General features: G+C 37.5%; 2 protein-coding genes across 4 annotated transcripts; one reads left to right on the forward strand and one right to left on the reverse strand.

The window, feature by feature from the left end:
• The first annotated feature begins 3,755 nt into the window (after positions 1-3,755).
• On the forward strand, positions 3,756-6,280 carry LOC121258451 (protein BOLA4, chloroplastic/mitochondrial-like). Its single transcript, XM_041159957.1, has 3 exons — positions 3,756-4,161; positions 4,709-4,776; positions 5,815-6,280. The coding sequence occupies exons 1-3, from the start codon at positions 3,853-3,855 to the stop codon at positions 5,966-5,968; spliced, it is 531 nt and encodes a 176-aa protein (XP_041015891.1). The 5' UTR covers positions 3,756-3,852; the 3' UTR covers positions 5,969-6,280.
• Positions 6,281-7,807: 1,527 nt separating this feature from the next.
• LOC121257662 (autophagy-related protein 13a-like) lies at positions 7,808-13,336 on the reverse strand. Of its 3 annotated transcripts, none has more exons than XM_041158795.1 (5): positions 13,050-13,335; positions 12,539-12,668; positions 10,993-12,398; positions 10,717-10,898; positions 7,808-8,344 (listed from the first exon to the last, which is right to left on the reverse strand). In XM_041158795.1, exons 3-5 carry the CDS (start codon positions 12,334-12,336, stop codon positions 8,032-8,034), a joined length of 1,839 nt encoding a protein of 612 aa, XP_041014729.1. In that variant the 5' UTR covers positions 12,337-12,398; positions 12,539-12,668; positions 13,050-13,335; the 3' UTR covers positions 7,808-8,031. The 3 variants fall into 3 exon arrangements, with proteins under 3 accessions (XP_041014729.1, XP_041014728.1, XP_041014730.1); XM_041158794.1 differs by having other exon boundaries at positions 12,999-13,335; XM_041158796.1 differs by having other exon boundaries at positions 10,993-12,668; positions 12,999-13,336.
• Positions 13,337-13,699: the final 363 nt, after the last annotated feature.

Here is a 13,699-nt window from a genome sequence, read left to right on the forward strand (position 1 = left end):
TAAATTAACATAGGGCAATGATCCAAACAAGTTCTCGGAAGATACTCCATACGTGCATCTCCAAAAGTATTAAGAAACAAAGAATTTACCAAGACCCTGTCCAGTCTAGCCCAATCCTCCTTCCCCCAAGCCTTCCATTACACCAAGAAAATTTATTCCCCATGAAGGAATCTCAATGAACCCACAATCTTGAATACACAAATTAAAATCCTCTCTAGCCCGAGGTGCTCGTAACAAGCCCCCGACCTTCTCCCCATTACTACGAACAATGTTAAAATCACCACCCACAAACCACAGCCCACCATCCACATCTAGATCATAGAAATAATCCCATAACTCCCTACGCTTCCTCTTAAAACAACTTGCATATACAATGGACGCCAAAACCTTCATATTCCCACACACAAACCATCCCGACAAAACTTGATCAGTCATTGAAATGAATTCAAAATCCAAACTATCATCCCAAAACAACCAGACTTTACCACCAACTTCAGCATTATTCACAAAGTTTGAGAGGCGACCATTGCCGACATTTATTTGAAGAAAGAAAAGGTTCTAAAATCGTTACCACCAATGGTTTATTTTTATTCAAAATAAGCCGAAGCCTATTCTTCGACGAAACAATCTCCCTAATGTTCCATATAAGAATCTTCATAAAAAAATTAAAAAAAAAAAATTGGACCGAGTCCTTCTCTCCATGGCACCCAACTGGTCTTTTTTCTTCACCCCTCATAGCCGTTTTAGAGGAATTTCCAACTCTGAATCCGAATCAAAACATTTACTGGCACCCTCTTCCACCGCCTCATCCAGCTCTCCCTTAAACAACAAACACCATTTAATAATTCCACCGTCCTCTCGAGCACCCCCCACACTCGCCAGTCTGGATAACTCAAATTCAAGGACTTCATCCACCACTCTCAGCGAACTCTGAGGCGACCCTTTCCTTACTACAGCAAGAGCAACTAACTGCTCCTTTACTGGTAATGATCCCGACTCTTCTTCCGAAATATCAAACCAACTAGGCGACCCTGTGTTCATCAAAGGCAACTGTACGTTATGAACTCCTTCAGAACCACCCTTCAAACTGCCACTCCCCGTTTCCTCGTCAAAATATCTCTGAGTTCGAGACTCCCCCTTATCATCAACATACAAAACTCCCACCTCAGCCATCTCCACCCCCCGTTTACGTTGATTAACTTTATTCAAAATCTCTTCCCTTCTCCTTACACAAAACTGATCTTTAACCATCCTCACATCATCCTCAACATTTTTATTTTCCACTCCCTCTGTCGTCCCCTCTGCCCTCACTTCCTCATTAATATTTTTACTCCCCACTACTTTCCACACCTTTTTTGCCCTCTCTCTTCCTCCGTCATTTTGATCCTTCTTTCCAATTCCAGTTGTAGGTGCGCGTTGTCGATGGCCACATCGATTCTCCTCATGCCCCTGTTTTCTACACAACGAGCAGCAGAGGAATCCTCTTATATAGAACCTCTTGACAATGACTAGATGGCAAGCCCGGAACTCCCAACCAGAAAACATTCTTCGGCAGTTTAGATACGTCAATCTCAACGCAAATGTGCACCGCCTCAGGCCGAGTGACACACGTTGTTGCATTATCCCGCTTCAAATACCTCCCAAAACCGCCACCAATTGTTCTCAATATAGACTCATGAAAGAAATTCGGTGGCAACCCTAGAAGGGATACCCATACTGGAACCAGCGGAGAGTCTTCTTCCTCAACAAGATCCAGTGTCCAATGAAATACTCAATTCGGTGCTCCTGATATCTCAGAGTTTCCCCGAGCCATTACCGAGATAAAATCATCCTCGTTGGATAACCGCACAAGAAGATTCCGAGGGTTCCTCAACTGCCCAACAACCAGCATAGATCTCAGCCCCCAACGAGATTTGATGTACCCACGAACCTAATCTAGCGAAGGCCTTCTTCGCAAGAATTTCAAGACAACCAAAAAATGGAAGGCTTCAGCCGATTTGTTGATCTTTGCTCGGGAAAAAAGGAAGAACATATCATCATCTGTAAATTTCGGGTCTCTGAATGCAATCTCAACCTCAGGAAGGATCTGAGGACGATCCATCACCACCTCCACGAAGCCCCTACCTCCACTGTTTACCGCACCCAACCTTTTCTTTAGACTCGCCGTCGCCCACTGATCAGAATCACCATTTTGTCCCCCCCCCCCTCCCCCCGGCACTGAAGGGGCTTGCAGCTGGGACCATTCAAATTTGCAACCCTAATCGCCTCATGGTCGAGAGAAAAATTCTTCAAGTGCCACATCACCTATTTTTGATGTACTAATTGTATATATTTACAGACCTAGAAAGGCGTCACCTGTATGGAAATCCAGCTAACCGTATTCCGATGAGATATGGATCTATCAAGATAAGTACAAGCGAGATATCCTCGTTGGATGGATGCCATCAAAATCCAAATTGTGCTTCAAAAGGTAACATACCAATTTGGATAGTGAGACTCATGCTCAAGGAGAGGTTTCGCTACAGTAGACTACCTCAACTCTTATAAATAACCTACAAGTTACCTACTATCGATTCATAAATTCATTAATCATTGAAAGAGCTTAACACTTTGCTTGCTTAAGCACGAGAGGCATCCTCCAATGAGTTCTCTGATGCAAGTCGTTAGGACACACCACAAGCATACTTGGAAATTACATCAACATAACATCATCATCTCACACTTAGTCCACTATTATGAAATGACATTGTCTATCAACCTTTGAATTTAATATTTTTTTAAAAATAGATGATCTAAAGGTGATAGAAAATGTTGCATTTATAAAATTTAATGAAATTATTAGAATAATAATGTGCTATATAGTATTATTCAAAAATAAAAATATTATGTATCGCATTCTCATCTAAAGTCGATGAGATGACATTGCTAATGGACTTTGGCTTTTCTTCTAAAGAACACAAGACACAATCGAAAGGTGATTAAAACAAAAAAATTATCAAATTTATAAATTGGGATGAAAGTAAAATAACAATACAGTATATTAGGATTGCTGTTTTAGAAATTACATCGTCAATTCGATCGTGAGTGTGTCCACGCATCCACGTGTTTGAGAGAGAGAGATCTCCAACTCTTTAGAAGTGTGATTACGTGCCATCTTCATGGGATTGAGAACCACGACCTGGTCACCCAGTCACCCTCATCTTGTTTTTTTTTTTTTTTTTTTTTAACATGAATAATATTATATACAGTTATAAATTATATAAATATTATGTATTTCTTTAAAAAAATAGAGTAAAATTTATTATTAAAAAATTAATTTTTTTATATAGATCTCATTTTTTTCACTTATTTTTAAAAGAGTGTATAACGTTTGCATAATACAAATATTATTTCTCTTTTATTTTAAGTAAATATTTAATTGAAATAGGATAAAAGTATAAAGTTAAGGTTTGAATTTTAAATTTTTTATTTTTAATATATCAATAATTTTCTAAAGAAATTAAATCATTGAATTATTTAATTTAAAATTTAATTAACATTCTAACATGATTATATTATCTTCACATATGAAATTATCTCCATATCCTTAATGATGTAATACTCTCATTTTAAAATAAAGGATATGATATAATTAAAATATAATATTTACGTAAATAGTTTTGGTAACATGATAATTTATGATAAAATAAAGAATAATTCTCAAACAGCCCTACTAAAAAAAAATAAAAAAATATTCTGACAACTTGTGTCTATCAATACTGTTTTTCAGCCTCTTTAACATCTGTTAGCATTTTGGCAGCCACAGAAGAAAACAGCGAAACTCCAAAGTTGAGGGGAATCAAACGTAGAACAATGGCCAAGACACTGATGGTGCGTCCGTACGTTGTTACATCCTCGTCACGCGGGGCAAGCAGGCTCTTCCTCCGACAAGCTCAGCCACCGAAATCCTTTGTGTCCGCGGTTTTATTGAATAGAAGTATGCACGCCGGGTGTACTAAACTCCACGCTCCTAGAAATTGTATTGGAGAAGGTTATGCTCATGGAAGGTCATCTGGGTTCAGGTTCGTGCCGGTGGATGGTCGGAGGTTCAGCACAAGAGCCACGCATGTGAACGATGTTGGGTCCATAGACTCCCCACTCAGGCAGTCGATGGAGAAAAAGGTACGCAATATAAGCACTGTGTTTCTACTGTTTTTGTTTCCGAAAATAATTTTTGCTTTGATAGATTAATTACTTGGTCTTGAGCGGCTGAGTCTCGATAGTATGGAACTACGATATTTAATCAAAACAGAACTTTCGAGTCTCGAAATATGTAAAGACACGTTTTTAGAATGGTTTGTGGTGAGAAATTAGTAATGATATGTTGGTAAAGGGGGTGAAGTTGAAGGAGGCAATTATGCTAGAAGAGAAGAAACTGTCTATGGGATTCAAGAAGAAACATAACAGTTGGGCGGACAAAAACTTGGGTTATTAGTGGGTTTCCTAATTGTCGCCTTATTTTGCATTTTTTGGATCTGTGGTCTCAATATCCTGGTCACGAATTCTGAACTACCAACAAGTTTCAAATTTGCACCATCAATTAAGAAATAACAGTTGATATGGACAGAAAATTGGTAAACAAAGTGTATTTTCATTCTTTCTTTTTTTCAATTACCACATTTAATTACCTGCCCTTTTTGAAATTATATGTTGCAATATGCTTCAACAGATCAAGGAAGATCTCAACGCAGAGTCAGTCACTGTAAAAGATGCTCATGGCGATGGTCGGCATGTCAGGCAAGCTCATGTGCTTGCTGGCTTATGTTTTGTATGATAGGAATAGTCAAATGCTTCATCAAATACTTTCGTTCTCTGTTTTTCTAATTCTTGTACCAATCGATTGATATATCACTTAAATAAATGGATGGGAATTTCTGGGTAGTATGATTGATGGCAGTTCCCAATATTTATTGTTGTCTGTGTGTATATCACAGTATTATCCCAGTAAATCAGTTTTAATAATGACATCGAACTTTCAAGGTTTTCTTGTGATACCTTGCTCTTATTAGTGCCCCAGAGTTCTCTGTATAGTATAATAATGCTTCTCTCCTGTAAAAGAGTTTGAATAAATTGTTGTACGGGCAATCACAAGCATCAACAAGCCGCCCCCCCCAAAAAAAAAAATGATAGAATTTCCTTTGTGCTTTTGAAAATAAATCTTGAGGATGTATATTATAAATGCTCTCAGAGCTTTCTTAATCTACTTAAACAATGCTTTGAGAGCACTACACGTGACAGACCTCAGGGAGGCTTTCCACTCCAGAACATGTTCTTATTTCGGATAGAAACCTTGTGTTTCCAGTGAATGTAAACTCTTGAAAATGATCAACACTCGGCATTTCTCTGTTTACTTTGTAATGTCCATTAATGCACTTCAGAAAATTATAACGTATTACTTAGTAAGTTGTTTGTGTCTTTGTGATGGAAATATTTAAGTTTTCAATATGACAGATTTGAATGACCATTCTTGCAATATGTAATTGACTGCACTATCCCCCCCCCCCCCCCCCTCCCCCAAATGTTAATGTTTATTTGTTTTCTTTACTTATCTATTTTTTATGGTGAAGCATTATTTTTTTTCTCCATCACGCATCAAAATAATGTTGTGATGCTAATATTTCATTTTCTTTGAGCAAGTAAAAGAGGTTCCTGTAGTTGCCCCTATTATGTCTGAAGTCATGTGAATGTAGGCCACTTTAATGATTACAGGGGTGGCTTGAAGGTGATATTTTCAATTTAGTTACGAGACTGATTTAATTTGCCATGTGCTTGCAGCATTGATGTTGTCTCTTCAGCCTTTGAGGGACAATCAGCTGTTAACAGACAGAGGATGGTGTACAAAGCCATTTGGGAGGAGCTTCAGAGCACAGTGCATGCAGTTGACCAAATGACTACCCAAACTCCCACTGAAGCAGCTGCTGAAAAGTAATGAAGCCTTAAGAAAAGCTTAGTCTGAGGCCAGATTCTCTTTAACGGATTTCCTGGTTGTGGACTTATAATAAAACTCTCTGCCTCAGCTCCCTGTTGCAGTCACTGGCTTCATCTGAACTCCATTTATTTGAACAGCTTGCATTTGACAGGACTCGTTGCTATGGTAATTGTGAGTCTCCCAGAATGGGGGTGGTGACTGGAGATTCACCCCCAGTTTTGTTTTTGGTATTTTTTTTTTTTAACCTTTTTTATTTTGTTGTTTTAAAATCCTGTGCATCTTTGAAGTTAAACAATTACTAAAGATTGTTTCTGGGGAGAGTTTTATGGGACTTTGACTTGGAAACCTTGGAAGTGCCCCTTCATGTCTTGTTTTACTAGTTCTTGGATTCCAATCTAAATAAAGGTGCACTACCAAAGTGTTTCAAAGATATTTTTCCATATAATTCTGGTTTTGTGTAGAGAGGAACCATGGATTTGTCTTGTGTCAGCTTAAGCGTCAAAGATGTGCAATAAAACGCTTTAGAACAAAGTAGTCTTTAGCCCACTGAAAGGAATGAAAAAGATGAGTTCTACCATTTTAGAAAGTAAGTAGAAAACAGAGGAAGATGGAAGGGTGAATATGAGATTTTTAACTGCTTTTCCATACAAGATCAACAAAGCAGGCAAAGTAAAACGCTTTTGGTTATCTGCAATCTACTACTAGATCTCAAACGCTTATATTTAGGGCTCGTTGGGCTCCTTAACTGTATTCAGTTCGGCTGAGTTCGGTTCAAATTTAGACCTTTTCTAATATTCAAATACTCAACTTTTAAATCATTAAATTCATTTCAACTCAAAACCTTTTTACACTTGAGATCTACGATCTTTTTCAACTCAATACCTCTTTTCACATGGAATCTATAATCTTTTTTAACTTCTTATAAATACATATAAATTCATCTTAATATCAAAACACATCTAAACTGTGGGTTCTACAAAATTCACTCCATCATCTCAATTCATTACTATTCATAAAGAACTCAACTCAGCTCAACATCCAAACACAGAAGAGTTTAATAAAAAAAAAAAAAATTAAAACCTCGTGAGAACAATCAAGCAGAAAGTTTTGATATTTAAAATTTCTAAACTCTTTAAAATAAAATTTTTCACGCTCTAATTTGTAGTGAAAATTGTTGTTTGTTTTTCCATCCGTATTAAAAAAGCTACACCCGGACTAAATAAAATGAAACAAAGATCCATTACAATTTGACAAGAGCTGTCGTTAAGCTCCTGCATCCATACGTATGAATGTTTGTTTATATGTATTTTTTTACACACTTTCTTGGTATATATGTATTTATGCATGTTAAAGGTCGTCTCAAGGCTTGGGTAGAGATGCTCAGATGAGCTGATTATTCATCAGGATCTGTTTATCTGCAAGGGTAATGGAGGAGTCTTTTCCTCCATTTCACAGGCGGGAGAGATGGTTCCATTTTAAAAACCAGAAGGAGACGGATCGTGAGTTAGTTTGTATTTAGCGGATATAGACATTGCCTGTTGGGGGAAGAAAGGCAAGGAGAGAGGGAACCTTCTTCTCTGGTGAGTGACTTTTGGAGAGGCTTTTCAGAGTTTTTGGATAGAATTTAAAGAGAGAACTCTACGATACTACTCATTTCTGAACTATTAAGAACAGTAGTTCCAAAGAATTTTCAGCAGCCTGTGCAGTTTTTGAATTCTTTCCCGTGTGCGATTCATTTAGTGATATTCCCTCGGTTTTTATCCTTCTTTTTAAGTCTTGAATAGTTGACATAATTTGCTGGCTGCAGCAAACTAGATATGGAGCTTTTAGCTATAAACATTTCAAACATAGTAACAGTCCTGAAATTATTTAACATGTTCATGAATCCAGCGACTAATTTCAGTCATGATATGTACACAATCTTCTGCTCCTGAAGTTTCTGTTACATTGGACCGGTGGTTGTCCTTCCATTCATAATCACTGCCAGCAACTCTGTCATCTCTTTCCTCTTAGTAGCTATATTGCTGTGCATAAACAAAGACGAACCCATCAAAGCAGCAAGCTCAAGTTTCATCTTTGCTAAACATCATAGTTCCACTCTTAGACAGAAGTAGGTCTTTCATTTCTCTGTAACTCCTGAGCTCTTCAAGGGCATCAGCTGTCTTTCGAGGCATAAAGAATCCAGAAGCTGAAGTAACTCCTCCCTCAAGTTCAATCTTCATTGAGTGGGATGAGTAACAACTTGGATCTTGGCGAAGAGGAGGTGCTGTTCTCAGCCTGTGAACGAGAATGCCAACAGCAGCATCTTGTGATTTTCTACCAATTGGCAATGACTGTGAAGTAAACTCGGAAGCTTTTTTCCCATCAAGAGTTTGACTGTTTCACATTTTTTAAACAAAGTAAAAACGACATGATACTAAGCTCTAAATCATGCATATTTGGAAAAAGACAGGCTATTAAGACAAAGCCATAAGATGCATGATCACAAACTCAAGCATGAACAAAATGCCTGAAATGGATAAATTTAAAGTAAAAAAAAAAAAGGACAACTATTACTTCCAATCAATTATAGTCTTTAAGCATCCTCAAGTTTGTAAACTATATGTAACTCAAGTTCATAAACTATATTGTATATCCTCAGATCTACAATACCAAATAAGGACTAGGAAATTATTTGGAAAGATCCATAAGTTAGGATAATATTTGCTTGATATTTCGAAAAAGGCTAGCCATGAGCATTGCCAGTCCACTGCCATTCCCATGAACACCAAGACCAGAATACATAGACAATTGAGAGATGCTTGATGGTAAATTCTAATATGACATACTTATCCAAAAAAATTCTAATATGACATTGTTGCCAGCACTTGGCAAGTGAAAGAGAAATAGAGTCCCACAAGTCAGAATTCTGAGTTACAGCTGCATCCATACAGCTAGGGACCACAGTGAATCCCACATACAAAGCAGGAGCTGAACACCTATGCATCCAGCAGGTGCAGGATGTAACTGGAGTTATGGAAACCAGGAACCATTGGGCTTTATAGACTGTGTGTATACTTGGTGCATGCATACAAGAGTGAGAAGTTTTATAGGCCAGATTCATTAAAAACCCCCATCAGACATATAGGACCTACTCCACAAATCAAGCTTGACTAGAAATAGGTATGACTGTGTCTGTTTTTTTATTGGAATCCAAAATCATTTTGGTGTTTGCTAGTTATGGGGTGTACAAGCAACACAGGTATTAAGAGTGTCCCCAGGGAAACGATAGATTAAGAAGAGAGGGTTTGGATGTTGTTTGACCAATGAAAGGTAGTCTAAAGTTAAAGCATAGCGGTGTTAACAAGTCAATCTCATGTAACTAGCCCAAGGTACTTGCATGCTACTGTGTCATGGACACAAATTAAGTACCAAAGATTCGCAAAGAAATATCTTTTTTTATAAGTAAAGATTCATGAAGAAATCTAACATGGTAGTTAAAAATAAATAGAATAAACCGAGTTACTTGTACTATACTTATTAAAAAAAAAAAAAGAGTTACTTCTACCATAACAATTATAATTGCTTCTATATTTTTACATTCCAGATAAAAGCCATGTCTGAACTAAGATAACATACACAGCTCTGTATCATATGCCACTTGATTTTGATGCCATAAATTGAACAATCGTGCATGATTGGTAAATTGAACAATCCATGCATGATTGGTATAAGAAGCAAATGGTGCAGAATTTCCCACATGATTTTTATTTGTTGGTAAATTGTAGCCAATGATGATATTGAAAAGAAAAATAGTAGCAAATCATGATATATCTATTTTAATCCCCGATTTAATCTTTTTTAACTTCAACATTGGAGGTTGAGATTTAAATTACACTATCATTATGATTCATGAACCTCCCAGCAATAACATTCGCCTCATTTGTATCTCTAGGTAATTTGGAATTTGGTAAGGTAATCTGAAGATCCAGGACAGTTGTTTTTATAAAACATTAAATAGCATTCGGCAGTTCCTTTCACATAAGCATGATAGTAAATTTATGACTAGATAAGAAAAGCTGTGGATTCATGCTATTGAAGCCAAAAATCTTCACAAAGAGCACCCTTGAATCCATCGGGCAAGCTTTAAGCTTGCCCACACTATGCTCAATAGACTCATGAATCTTTTTCCTCCTGGCTCTTGCTTCCTCCTTATACTCTAAACAGTTCTTTAGGTATTACATGCTTCCCTAGTCCAAATGGAACCCTTAACTTAGGCACATGGGCACGCACACCAAAAAAGAAAAGAAAGACAGATCCCACTCCCCAAGCATTATTCCTCTTAGTGACTGATCATTGTACCCAACCCAGATGAGTCATTTAGTTTCTATCATAAGATGCACATCAAATTGTTGGATAATTTGTTTCTTATAATATTTTTTTTTATAAGTGTTTTGTTTCTTATAATATTATTTAGACCTTTGCAAAAAAAAAAAACAAAAATTCAAAACTCTCTCCAGAAAACTTCTCAATATCTAGTGATCAAGCAGTTCGAAAAACTGGAAGCCTAGTTGCCAACAGTTGGAAAACTATAAAGTTTGGTACAACCAAGTAGCTGGGATAATGTAACATTTGCATAAAAAAATAACTGCGATAATCTACAGGTAAAGCTTTGAATAAGTAAGACTCCTGGCATCAAAATTGATAATGAGCCTCAAGATAAATTATGACTTCATTGATAACGATGATTACGAGTTAAATTGAGGTACCTGGCTTCAAAATCCAATGTGTCAACATCATCAACATCAAAAGGACATGAAAAGTCATTATCATCCAAGTCATCCTGGAAAGATAATCTGCTTGAGCTTCTAGAAAATCCAATACGGGGTGAGCCACTGGAAGATAGTAACCCTGAGAACCGCCCCGAATCATCTCTGCTATCTCTGATCATCTATGAAACACCAAGCACATAACAATTCATCGAAAAAAAATCAGGAGTCAGGAAGAAGGACTAAGAAGTATCTGAATAAAAAATACAGGATTACCTTCTGGCCAGCATAATGACTCTGCATCTCTCCAGACCTTAAAGCCTCTATTTTCCTAAAAGATGCAGTTCCACATGGAGATTCCTGTGATGAAGGCTCAGTCTTTCTGCTTCTTGGAGATAAAGGTGGAAGGGAACTTCTATTTGGATCAAAAGAATTGGGAGAAAGGAATCTAGAACTTCTGCCTGTCATTGGAAATGGTATACTTACAGGAGCAGTTTCTGGGCGCATAAGTGTGTGCATAGGATTACCACTGGAGATGTATGATGGAGAAGATGGGGATGGAGATGGAGAGAATGGGGGTGAAAGCTGATAATCATCATAGCTGATGGCCCTCTGATGGATTGGCATTCTATAGTGTTGAGCTCTGTTACCATACATATCCGCAGGTGGAGATGAATAATCATATGGCACAGCAGATGGGTGATATGCTGGTGGAGATCCAACAATAGGTTGATTCTGTGCAGAAAAAGCTGCTCTGTGGAAGCCACTTGTCCAGCTGTGTGGGCGTTGAAGTGGCACCGAAGATGGAGCTCGTACTGGTCTCAATGGAAAAGAAATAACGTGAACACCCTTCTCTGAAGAGGGAAAAGACCTCAGAGGGTCAGTGTCGGGGCTACCAACATAATCTGTAATAATCCTCGGTGGCAATAAGGTTGAAGGCTCAAGTTTGAACTCAGTCAGTGTAGAACGGTAAGTCACAGATATGCAAAGGCGGCCAGGGAAGGCCTCTACAGGAGTGAAACTGTATTCCTCCATCATTTCCTCATCCGCCCTTGAGAAGGGCTCACTAAACGAAGACACCTTGTAAATGATATCGAAATTATAAGTCTGGCTTGATGTACTAAGCTGCCGAAATATCTTATATGCTGGGAGAAGCCTCATATGTGTATAAAGAGCCCGTAAAAGTATTATCGACCTCTTGTATGTTTTCTTGTACAAGGCAGAATTTTCACCAGTTTGAGCAGCCACAACTCGTGGATATTCATACTGAACAACCCACCTCTCAATAACAGTCTCAGCAGATACTCCCACTAAATTAGACCCTTCACGAACAAGTATCACATCAATTACCATTGGATCCATCAGATTTCTGTGCCAGAAACTCAAGTTATCCAGAGCTGCAGGGCGGTCACCTAGAACTAAGTTGAACCATTTGTCACTTTTTCTCACCCGAGAAGCCGATGACAGGTCCCCACTACGATCATGTGGATGAAGAGAAGGAACCCTCGAGTCCAGAATGATGTGTAAACTCTTTAATAGGAATTTGTAAACGATTTGTTCCAGTTTTCCCAATTCGGACTGAGGATTACTCTGCAAATCCATATCTCTCGGCCAAAACATACTAACTACAACCCCTTTCCCCAATCATCGCAAACAATCCATAGCCAGAATAAAGCCACCGTTTGCCAAACTTACCATACTTAGTCACAGACAGCAACTTGAGTTCTCGAATTATTTCGCATGAAAAAACAATTATATGCTCTAACAGATTCACGGATCATAAGAAACGAATGCAAAAGACACCAATCCAATGTTAGTGTACCTCAGATTCCAAAGCGCCGATGACTGAAAAAAAAGAATATCCTGAAATGCAGAGTGATAGGAGCCAGCGGGGAAATTCAAAAATTGTCCCTTACGATGCAATAGCAAGCCATCTAGTCAGCCCTACCAACCTACGTACGTAGACAAGCAAGAAATCAATGCTCAAAAATCACCTGTATCCAGATTAACACGTGAACAAGACCAAATTTTCGAAAAGGGAAAAAAGCATCCAGCAACGAAAACCCACTAATTTGGGTAAAGACAACAAATCAAACAAATAATAATCCAGGCAAACTGAAAAAAGCAACAGATCAAGGAATGGGGTTTCCTAAAAATCGAGAAGATAAGGATTTTTGGCACCCAAAAAAAACAAAAACGAATGGAAGAAAATAAACAAACTAAAACACATTGATTAAATAAACACCCATCAAAGAAGAGAGAGAGATATATAAGAAACTTACTCAAAGCCAAAGGGAACGAAGAAAAAAATGAAACTTTTCCAACCCAATTACATGGCTTAATGCAGCACTAAATTGAGGATTGCGTAGAGCACCAGAGCTGTGGTTGATGAAGCCGTATGTACTTCTTTACTAAGGATTTCTTTAATTGAGTTATTTTTGTTTTTGGGATCGGGGCCGGGGACGGGGACGGGGGTAAAAGAATTCAGCACGAAAATGAAAGGTGGCGTCGTCTACTTCTAGTTTCAGGATCAGATGGAAAGAGGTCACCAAAAAAATATTGTTATAGATATCGCAATTTGTTAATTAATGTCGAAGATCTCAACATCTTTGTGATTTTTTTTTTTTTTTAGGCCTTTGATTTTAGAAAATCCCATCTTGGATTTACATTTTTCTATTGTTAAATGTATTGTTTTTTGTTTTCTTGAGGAGATAAAGAGTTCATCCCAACTTAGCGTGATCATAACAATTATAAAAATTAGTATGAAAATGATTAACAGACAAGTAAAATATATATATAATTCATGTCAAGAGATAATGATAATTAAAAACACGATAAATAGTTTTTTTCTATTAATAAATGTGGATAGGGCATTTAGATAATTGGATGTATTCGAATAAAGAGAATCAATATGCATGTAAAAATTTAGATTCCTCTATAATCTCTGAGAATGTAATCTTTGAGAAATAAAAGAAGAGTTATT

Source organism: Juglans microcarpa x Juglans regia, chromosome 3S, assembly GCF_004785595.1.
Source record: "Juglans microcarpa x Juglans regia isolate MS1-56 chromosome 3S, Jm3101_v1.0, whole genome shotgun sequence".
In the NCBI taxonomy this organism is placed as follows: Eukaryota; Viridiplantae; Streptophyta; class Magnoliopsida; order Fagales; family Juglandaceae; genus Juglans; species Juglans microcarpa x Juglans regia.

Coding starts and splice junctions, on each gene's coding strand:
- LOC121258451 (XM_041159957.1), top strand. CDS start 3,853: ATGGCCAAGACACTGATGGTGCGTCCGTACGTTGTTACATCCTCGTCA. Junction 4,162..4,708: donor GGCAGTCGATGGAGAAAAAG/GTACGCAATATA, acceptor ATGCTTCAACAG/ATCAAGGAAGATCTCAACGC. Junction 4,777..5,814: donor GGCGATGGTCGGCATGTCAG/GCAAGCTCATGT, acceptor ATGTGCTTGCAG/CATTGATGTTGTCTCTTCAG.
- LOC121257662 (XM_041158796.1), bottom strand. CDS start 12,336: ATGTTTTGGCCGAGAGATATGGATTTGCAGAGTAATCCTCAGTCCGAA. Junction 10,899..10,992: donor GTCATTATGCTGGCCAGAAG/GTAATCCTGTAT, acceptor GGTGTTTCATAG/ATGATCAGAGATAGCAGAGA. Junction 8,345..10,716: donor ACATTGGATTTTGAAGCCAG/GTACCTCAATTT, acceptor AATGTGAAACAG/TCAAACTCTTGATGGGAAAA.